Source organism: Fulmarus glacialis, unplaced genomic scaffold (assembly GCF_000690835.1).
Source record: "Fulmarus glacialis isolate BGI_N327 unplaced genomic scaffold, ASM69083v1 scaffold15007, whole genome shotgun sequence".
Lineage (NCBI taxonomy): Eukaryota > Metazoa > Chordata > Aves > Procellariiformes > Procellariidae > Fulmarus > Fulmarus glacialis.
The window spans coordinates 39,542-50,091 of record NW_009222783.1 but is presented as its reverse complement, the minus strand read 5'-3'; the positions used below and the strand labels follow the sequence as shown (position 1 = coordinate 50,091).

Here is a 10,550-nt window from a genome sequence, read left to right as displayed (position 1 = left end):
CACCATTTGTTTGATCTTTCTGTTGCGCGAGTCTGGTACTGCAGGAAGTTAAGCTGCCTGTTTGACAGGCCTGGAAACTGATGCTCTTTATTTGCAGGACTCAAATAGCTAAGGCAGCAGCAGCCATGGAAACTTTATCAATATTGACCTAGAGTGGTCTTGAAAGTCTTATTTTATATTTTAACTTCTAACCAGTCAGGTAACTAGTTCTTGGCATTGCAGGCTCTAAACATAGGCTGTGTCTATATCTGAAATGGCTAAAAACTCAATGAGCAACTGTGGAGGACGAAATATATTTCATCCTGTCATGTAACTTCATCCTGGTAACACATTTGCGTTGCAGGTTTTTTTTTGAGGTTGATGGGGTAAGTGGGCTTTACTTGCGTGGCTGGTCTTCCTGTGATCCCGCGCTCTGAGGTGGGTTGTCACAGACTGCATCATCTTGGGCTGTCATTAATGCTCTCTGTACAGGTCCTCTGGGTATGCTATCCTCTGCAGAGGCGCTTTGGGATTGCTGCCCAGATTTTCTCAGAATGTGCTGATACAAATGTGGTTAGGCAGGCTTGTAGGTGTAGGCTTGCAAACATGGCTGTGATGGCAAAAAAAAATGCTGAATAACTAGTTAATAAACTAAACCTTGGACTGGCAAGAAACTGTAGAGTCAAAAAGGACCTCAGAGCAGTTCAGTTTGTTGATTCAATCTGGATTTTTTTTCTGAAGATTTTACTTAAAGATATTATTAGTTATATTTTTATTTTAATTAATTGGATTCCTGTCTTTCAGGTGCCTAACTGAACTCAGCAATCTAAAAAACAAGCAGCCCCTCTTAGTGTGACTGGATTTGAACTGATCATATGCAGGCAGAGCGCTGATCCTGTAGGAATCCACAGGAAGATTTTGCTGCATACCTGGTGGATTTGTTAACCTTTGTTAACGTGTGTTAGTCCCTGAGTTCAGTTCCCTGGTCTTACCTGCTCATCATGAAAAATAAAAGACACAGGATGTTTTACAGGCTGCCTATAAATAATATACTTGCTATATAATTGCAAGTGTACTGGAACTGCTCATAGTGTATCAACGTACTCCAGAAATAAATCTTTAAAGACAACTTTAACTTCACAGCTCTGTGATATGTATCCTTGTTTCCTGAATTGATTTTCTTCTCCCTCATATAAAACTTGCTAGAATTAATGAAAGTTGGAAATGTAGATTTTTTTTTTTTCTTCTATAGTTAACTGTGTCTAGTTAGTTTTGCCCATTTTTAATATGCCTTTAATGTGAATGCATGTTCGCTTATGTCCCTATGAACAGATAAGAGGTTGACCTAACTTGTTTTGCAGTAAAAGTTGTTTTTCACAAAGTGTGTTATGTATTTGTTTGGAATGATTAACCTTAGCTGTGCCTCAGTTCACAACTGAATGAGTCTTGGATGAGTAGGAATTTAGGAATTCATTTGTTTTCTAGGTAGAAATAACAGTTCTCCAGTCACACCACCGCAGCACCTTTACAGCAGTCCATGTTGTTAGACCAGATGGGGAAAAAAGGAGGAAAAAAAATTCGTTTACTCTTGTTAACTTCTTACGTAGCAAGATTGAGTAGTCTGTTTGCTGACCGACTCTCTCTAAACCTCTAAATTGAAGGCTAAATACTCTCTGGTTATTACTTGAAATTACTGAACAACTCTAGTGAACTACAAAAACTCAGTATTATTGGAAATGCTGACTGGATCCTAATGATAATGTTACTGTACATGTCTGCAATGTTTCACTGCTTTATTAGTACAGTTGATATGCTTACTGTATCTGGCCTTCTCAGCAGAAATTTTTGAGTGCCGTTCTTGTTAGCCAATTTAAATTGTGTGGGAGCAAGACATCTTTTGCTTTCCTTGCTGCTGACTGCATAGGAAGGAGCTGTTTTGATGGATTGGTGATTCACATCTCTCCAGAGTTCTAGGGTTTTTTTTTTTTCCCCCTGCAGACTTACACAGGGAAATTCTTTTTTAAGTGCATATCTGATAAACCTTTTCTTCCTGTTCCTTCCCTTTTCTTCTCTTTGTTTTCTCCCTCCCAAACTGATGATAAAGATCTAAGTCTCTGAAGAATGGGGTTCTTCTGTACTTTAAATTCCTTTCTTTTTGCTCTCAAGAATAGGACAGGCATATAGAAGGAGGAGTTCTGGGGAGTACGTGAATGCAACCCAAGTGATGGGTCTAATTTTAGGTTTTGAACTGCAACACTGAACTTTTCTATGGTTACAGATAGGAGTTGTGTATTTTGTTTTGGATTGTTTTTTTTCTTTTTTCCCTCTTCAGGATCTAGCTATCAAAGTTTACCCTGTAGGAAAAAAGCTTTTCCTGGTGATGTTTTTAGTTTCAGAATGTATCACTGAAAAATAATTTAAAGTGGAAACTAGACTACAGATCAAAGTCTGCTTGTTAATGGAGGTATCCAAAGTAACTAGAATTTCATAGATGTGAGGAACAGAAGTTGAAATTGCCTCTTTGGTTTCTGGTCAATCTTTCCAAATATTTTAGGTTGTAATCCTGTAGGATAATGAGCATCTTGTTCACAGATGTTAGGCTGAATGTTTCCGGATCAAGTCTGGTTTTGAAGTTCTGATCCCAGCTGGAATTACTGTATCTTTCTATGGTGATTTTTGGTGGCAGTAGTATTAGAGTAACTCTTAAATTTGCAGATATTCCAGCGTATTTCTGTAACCATTAAGTAACTTCATAATTAATGCTTTTCTAAATGTAGAAACTTTACTCTGTTAAAGTAATTTTGCACCTGCTTGGATAAATGGATGCTGATTTTGTGTGGCCTCTTGTACTGCTTTACCAGTGAGTATTTTCTGCCTGTGATGTGATAGATTTATATTTAAGTTGGTACATAAACAACAGTTACACTGGTTTAAGTGGCATAATTTACAGCTTCAGTTGAAATGGTAAAATTTTGTGTGATGACAAAACCTCAGAAAGAAAATTCTATTAAAGGGAAAATGTGTGTTATCTTTGAGGGTTTTTTTTGAGTTTACTGCTAATCTGTTCAGCTAATAGAATGAGCTGGGACAGACTTGTGGTTTTGCTAATTCTACTGTTTTCTTTAAAGCTAGCCAGGAATATGCTTTTGACAAAATGGGTATGTCAGGTGAGGGAGCAATTTTCGAAAAGTACTGTGTTGTTAGAAAACAAAAATGTTTCCATGAACATTAATCAGCTGTGATGTGAAATCTTTAAAAGGTGGTTTTGGTCAAATAGCACAGCTGTGCTTGCACTCACTTAGGATGTGAAGTCTGAAGAAGTTCTTAAGACTGTTCTTCTTCTTACCCCGATTTGGAACAGGGAGATGTTTGAAATCATGGGAAAAAATTTTTGAAACACAAACTAGTGCTTCCCAGTCCTGTTCTTAAGTCCACTTTTTGGCTATGTACAACAGTGACCTGTTTTTTTCTAACGTCTGAGCATCCAGCAGCTCTTTTCATCATAATTTATCTAAAGGTTTTAGAGGTTTAACGTTCTGGTGGCTTTTTTGTTTTTGTTTGTTTTTACACCAATCAAAATAATGTATTGTGAGAGCTCTTTACAATATAATGAGCTTAGAGCAATGGACTTTGTTGCTTGCCTGTATTACATTCTGTTAGAACTTGGCAGCAATTACAACTGAGGCTTTATTTAACACATCCGCATTTCTAGCGGAGTTAATTTTAAAGGGTTTCTTATTAGTATTGGTTGCTTTGTCAGTCAGTGACAGAATATGCTGCAGAGTTGCAGTGGCTGCTTCTCATAGCCTATCCATTGCGACATAATGTGGTTTTCAAAGTTTGTTTTGCTTTTGTTTTAACAGGGTTTGAAATTTAGATTGTTTTCTTAGATAATATAAATGCTGCACTTTTCAGTTCTCCTACATTCGCAAGTATGTGTATATGAATTTAGGAGGCAGAATTTTTCAGCTTAATTTGGATGTGCTGAACTTCAATTAACTTTCAGTATTAGGAGAAGTCCATGGAATTCTGCATTTGGAGTAATTAAGAAAAGTGAAAGCTCAAGTGAAAATTTCCTTCTTGTCCTACATGTTTGGTTGTTGTTGATGACTGGAAAAGGCTTGACAGTTACGAGAATGTAATTTGAAATCAGGTGCTTGTTGTCACTTTACATGGGTATTTTTATGACAGAGCGAAAACCTTTAAGTCAGTTCCCGCCCACCCCTAAGCCTTGATCTACTTGGAAAAGTAACCTAGCAAAAAACCAGGAGGCAGCTTCATTTAAAAGTTTTGATTAATTTTGCCAATTTCACAAAACCAAAGATTTTTGAAAATTCCAGGACACTTAAAATGTTTTGATATGAATTATTTAAGCTGTGTGCCGAGCATAGGCTTGTGTTTCAGTATGCAGCCTGGCGAAACTCTGTATACAATCTGTGTGGCACCCAACTTTTATTTGTACCATGCGATATGTTTAAACTCCGTCTTTATTCACACTAAATGTTGAATGCTAGTATTCTGTAGTAGCTGCTTGGGCAATGGTTTTGATTGTTCATTCAAAATATTTGTAGTTTTCTGGCTGACCTTTTAATTTGTTTTGGGAAGCATTGTGAAATGCCGATATTGTGTGGGATGCCCAGTGTAGCAGGGAGGCACTTCCTGTGCGAGGGGAAGGACGTGCTGTCTTTGGGGTTTGTAGAGCTGTTGCAAGAGCTCTGTAAAAGGTGCCTGCATTTACATAACTTGAAAAGTTAGACTGTGGGCTAGATGATGACTAGCAGCAGCCCTGTAACCTGTGGTTTACTGAGCCAAATCTCAGTTTTGATCTGTCCTGACTTTTTGAGCTGCATTAATTTTATGTCATCATGCCTTGACAAGTGTCAGTGTGGCTTTAGGTGTGCACATGAACAGTTTATGGTAGTATCTTGGCCATGGCAACACAAATAAAACTTCACGTGAGTATTGTGTGTGTGTGTGTCCCCATACAAGAAGGAAGGTTTTTTTGGTTTCTGTATATTAGCGTCATTTCATTTCATGCTGTACTTCCATATTGGCTTGATATTATAAAACTTGCACAACTGCAAAAACTTTTAAAACTTACACAAGGACAATATGAATAAAGTCCTGTAAAACTTCATTTAAAAAGTGCAGTTCCAAGTGCAGATTTTTCTGTTTCTTTGGTCAGGATGCAGTTCTTTCCAGTTGTCCCCCAAATAATTGGGATTGGGAGCCTTTTCTTAAATCTGACCTCATCGGGGGACTGATCGTGCTGCAGGTGATTGTTTTTACTTGTTTGAATGGCTGCTTGTGGATAAAAACTTGCTGGATCATCCCCACCTTGGCCTTGAATACTTCAACTGCACTTCTCTAACACAGTGTATATAATTGGTGGCTCACAAATACAGCCTGGGATGAATGTTGTTCCTAGGGTGGGCAGGTGACATGTGGTAAAACCAGCACATTTAATTTAGGAACAACTGTCAGTCTCAGCTGAAGGCAGTGCTCTGACAGGATGTGGAAACTGATCCTTTTGCGCTTTAAAATGGTCCTATTGGTGACTAGATCTCTTTTGAGATGCTGTTGTGTACCAGCATTTTTTTCCTGTTTTAAAAAAAAAAAAAATTAGAGCACCCTTTGTTGTCTTACATCACCCATCTTCTCTGATCGCAAGCCCCAAAATCAAATTACCTTCTAGTACTATTGATTGAGGATATGGTCTTTTGTTTGTATGATTCCTTGCGGTGAATTACATTAAAATGAGTAGAATAGTTGCATTATTGGTCCTAATTTTCAAAACACACAGCCCTCAAATTCCATAAATGTATAAATTCATACAGGTTAATGAATGTCATAAATGATTTTTTAAAAGCTTAGATATTGGAAAATTATTTATTTCAATTTGCATTGAGGAAGTGAATCTAAAATGTTTTAAGAACTCTTTTAGTTGGTGGTTATTTCATTTGAGAGGCACAGAAATAGTGTTAAGCTAAGTGGAAGTAGTGTCTGAATTTTGTTGGTGTTTGCTTTCTAAAGCTTATCGTGTTAATGTTTATATAGTACCTAGTACATCGGGATCTTTTGGCTGGGGTCTTGGATGCTAAATTAGTGCAAATAAGAATGAAAGTTTATTCAGTGCACACCATTTGACCACTTTTATGTCATTAACCTGCCCCCCCCTCCCTCCTCCCCCTCCCCCATTTTACAGTATCACGGTGGAAAAATTGCTAGCAAATTGACCTTTATATGGCAAAAATAGAAGCTGTCCTGTCTGGATTTGAATTTAACTCCGTTGATTCATTCAGTCATTTGTGGCCACACAGGAAGCCCCATTCATATGATCACAAAGCCTAATAGCTGTTTGTACAGTGAGATTGATCTGATTACTCTTTTCTGTCTTGTGCTATTTACAGTCTGCTGCCAATTCATAGAAAGGGAAGAGAATGGCTGCAAAGGAGAAGCTGGAGGCAGTATTAAACGTGGCCCTAAGGGTCCCAAGCATCATGCTGTTGGATGTCTTGTACAGATGGGATGTCAGCTCATTCTTCCAGCAGATCCAAAGAAGTAGCCTGCACAACAACCCTCTCTTCCAGTACAAGTACTTGGCCCTTAATATGCATTATGTGGGTAAGTGTACATGTATTCAAGGGAAAACACAACTGTAGTAAATACCGTTTTGCTTACTACAATAATTTTAAGAATTTGATAATAGCATGATTAATATATTGATTACAACAAATAGCATGATAATATATTCATTACAGTTCTGCTTAAGAGACTGTTTATGTTAGCAGTAAAGAAATCCTGTCTAGGGTCTTCTGCTGAACTTCGTTATTTAGCCTTGATATGTAAATAGAGTAATTGTGGTATCTGGAAACACGATTGATGCCCTGAAAGAATAGCACAGTGACTTTGGCCTGTGTCTGACTGATGAGAAAGCTGCTGTGAAATGCTGTGCAGACAAGAAGTATTGTAACTTATATCATTGGCATGAAACAATAGACTAGGGAAAAGGTTGCCTAGTTTGGACTGTTACCACAGCACCAGCAGGTTACCTTTCACTCCTGCATGGATATGGCTCTTCAGTTTACAGCCTTATGAACTATATATATGCTGTGAGTGGATTAGAGCAGGTGACAAGTCCTTGTGTTGCAGATAAATGGACAAAATTACTAACACAGCTCAGGGAGCTGAGGTTTGAACCTTGGCCTGCAAGTCTAGCGCTGGAATGCTAGATGTCTGTTTTTAGGAGATGAAAGGATTGGTGTTCTGGGACCTGTTCTCCAGGTGGGTATGTGATTCATCTGGTGATTGCACATGGGGTTAATTAGGGATTGGATCCAGGCTGTTGAGGTTGATAGCCAATGATGATCTGCATGAGTACTGCCTAGCTTGGAGAGAAATGGCTAGCATATAATTTTCCCACTCTGCAGTGTTTCTTCCTTGTAGATGGCTTTGGAGGATAAAGATATACTGCAGTCAGCTAAAGGAAACACACTTTAGTTAAGTAGAGGACTGTGTTTTTTTGAAGTAGCATGGCCAGGTCTTTAATCCTGACTGCAGAAGTGTTGGCATGTGACTTTTCTTTTTTTAATCTACTGAATGTCTATTGTCTGGAAATTATTTACTGCCATTAAAAACACATGTGGCTTTCTTTGTTATGGCTCCACTATACTCATGCTGGGATAGCAATGTACTTTTAGTGCAAAAAGCTGGTGTTACAGTTCTATGCCCTTTTCATATGTTTGTGGGAGAGAGTACTTGTTTGTTGCTGGTGAATGTGACACAGTACCGTGGTGGCATGTAACTACAGCTGACTTTCTCATGCACTTGTATGCACACAAGTACCTTTTAGGAATTAGTTTATCAAATCAGTTTCTAATACAGAACTAACAGTTGTGCAGTAGCCTCTCAAGATGTCAGTGGGTAATTTCCAGCTGTGACACAGCCCCTCTTTATAGTCATTTGATAACCTTGTCCTTGCTTAAGTATGTTGAGATACACCAATAAAAAGCGCTACAGAGAGGGTAGGTATTGTTACCAAAGTATTTCTCACCTGGATGCTATTTTAGTACTAAACCAGTGGATTCTGACTTTGTGCTCCTCATGCAAGTGGTGCTTTTGTGCTGGTGCACAATTACTCAGCAGTTCTTTTACTTTTTGCTTTTACAGTATTGAGTGTCTGTACTTTTACTGCTCCAACTGGTAGTTGCTGGTGAAGAAGGGCTTCTAAATCATCGAACAAGTTGCTTGTTTTAAAAGATTTTCAGACAGTTTTCAGTGACGGAACTTTGCTAGTACTTTTCAAATAAAGTTGATTTGTTTCAGTTCCTTGGTTGTTGTGGTTTTTTTAAGCTATGTCAGTGTGGGACTGGGCTAAATCAATTTGCATGCCTGCACAAGATTTTATATAGATTTAATTGCATTGGTTTACAGTATAATCTTAATTAAAATAACGTATCAAAATATATGAATTGGATTTGTAAGGAAAACAAAGCACTTTTCCACTGGTTTGGGAAATTAAGCTTCTTTGAAGATATGTTGGGGGAAATTAACTGCCAGTGTGTAATTTAAATAACAACTTACCATGGATATGTTTCAACATGCTAATCTGTTTTATTGAGGGAAAAAATCCACTGTTCATATTTGCATTTAGGAAACACAGTATCAGCAAATGCTGTGGCAGCTTTGCAATATCAATCAATCGCTGAATTTCTTATATAGGCAGTGTAAGATACCGTATCATAGAAGAGCTTCTAGCAGCTTAGGAAATTGGGTGCATCTATCTCGGGCAGGTGCTCAAGGAACGATTTGATTAGAGAGCCATAAAAATCAATAAACTCTACCAATCTTGATATAGTGAACCTTTTCCTGGAACTAAGGATCCAAAGTTGGAAATTTGCTCAGAACTGGGGGTTACCAGGAATATCTTTTATGTTTAAATGCACTCTTTTTCTTCCCTCCGTTTGACTTAAAGTTTGAAAAGCCAATTGGTTTTGATCAAGTGAAGTGGTGTTATCTTACAGTGTGATTCATGTTCCAGTTAGCAGTACTGGGAATATAATAAAAGCCTCTAGGATGCAATTTGTCCTTTGATATAGCTTTTCCCTTTCATATATTTTTGTGAAATGGCCCTTATCTGCTTTAGTGAAGGAAAATATCAGTCCTGATAAGCACTCAACCACAAGTTCAACTGCATGAAATTTTAACTAAAAATGCATAAAGCAATGCAAACAGCAGAGGTAAATTTCTGGTTAGAATTATTGAATGTAAACAGTTTAATTTCATATAGGAAAAACTGCAAAGTGATTGTGTTTATGAACTTTCTGTCAAATGGCACTGTGGTTACTGTTTCGGCAGGTGTAAAAGGCCTGTGAATGGCTTGCAGTAGTCTTCAACGTGCACTTTAGCTGTTGGTATAAAGTTTGTGTTATGTTGCTTTATTTCATAATACTATTTTCCTGCATGTGAATTATCTTCTAGAATCACCATTAAAACTGTTTTTCACTTCTGAAAACTTTCCTAGGTTTGTCAAGTGTGCTTAAAAAGACAAACATCAAACTTAGTTAAGCAACAATTCGGGAATGTCTCTGGCTGAAAAATTTCTGTTCTCTCTGTGTGTGGAAATTCATACTTGATGGTCACAGGACCTCTCAAGTTTAAAACTTGATTCATCACACAGAGTACATCTTACAGGTACATCTTACTGGTATATCTTACAGGACACTTGCCAGATAATTCATTGAAGACTTAATTTAAAATTACTAGAGATGCTTGGGATTAAAAGGAATTGACCTGTGTACTTGATTTTTTTTTGTTTGTTTGTTTGTTTTCCATATCTACTGGATATCTGCAAAAACAGACAAGAGTCAGATAAAATGGGATTGCAACCCGAATTCAAGTGCATGTACTAGTGATATTCAACAAGAAATTGTATTAAAAATAGTAAAAATTCTTCTGTCCTCTGAAAGGAGTCACATGGAAAGTTTGGTTCTATAATCTGGGTCTGTCATGCCATCTTTTTAAATAAAATAAAATATATATATGCATCTCTATATTTTATTTTTTCTTTTATAAGTATTGAAAAATCCTGAATTATAAGCCTTATGTGGAAATCATAGAATCATAGAATCATTAAGGTTGGAAAAGACCTCTAGGATCATCAAGTCCAACCGTCAACCCAACACCATGATGCCCACTAAACCATGTCCCTAAGCTCCTCATCTACACGTCTTTTAAATACTTCCAGGGATGGTGACTTTTCCCTGGGCATGGGCAGCCTGTTCCAAGGCCTGACCACTCTTCCAGTAAAGAAATTTTTCCTGATGTCCAATCTAAACCTCCCTTGGTGCAGCTTGAGGCCATTTCCTCTCCTCCTATCGCTGGTTACTTGGGAGAAGAGACCAACCCCCACCTCACTACAACCTCCTTTCAGGTAGTTGTAGAGCGCGATGAGGTCTCCCCTCAGCCTCCTCTTCTCCAGGCTAAGAGATGTGACTTGTGAATGAAAGTGCGTTCTGTAGCTCTTCCTGGAGTATTTAGGAGTATCTTTTCAATACGCAGTACTGTCCCAG

The 10,550-nt window shown here is 37.8% G+C and overlaps 1 protein-coding gene across 1 annotated transcript in view; it reads left to right on the top strand.

The window, feature by feature from the left end:
- Nucleotides 1-1,542: 1,542 nt before the first annotated feature.
- Nucleotides 1,543-10,550, top strand: part of RNF145 (ring finger protein 145) — a 42,662-nt gene continuing 33,654 nt past the window's right edge. The window contains 2 exon segments of the mRNA XM_009581583.1: nucleotides 1,543-1,559; nucleotides 6,419-6,603. Coding sequence (XP_009579878.1) covers nucleotides 6,420-6,603 — 184 coding nt within the window. The 5' untranslated portion in view covers nucleotides 1,543-1,559; nucleotide 6,419.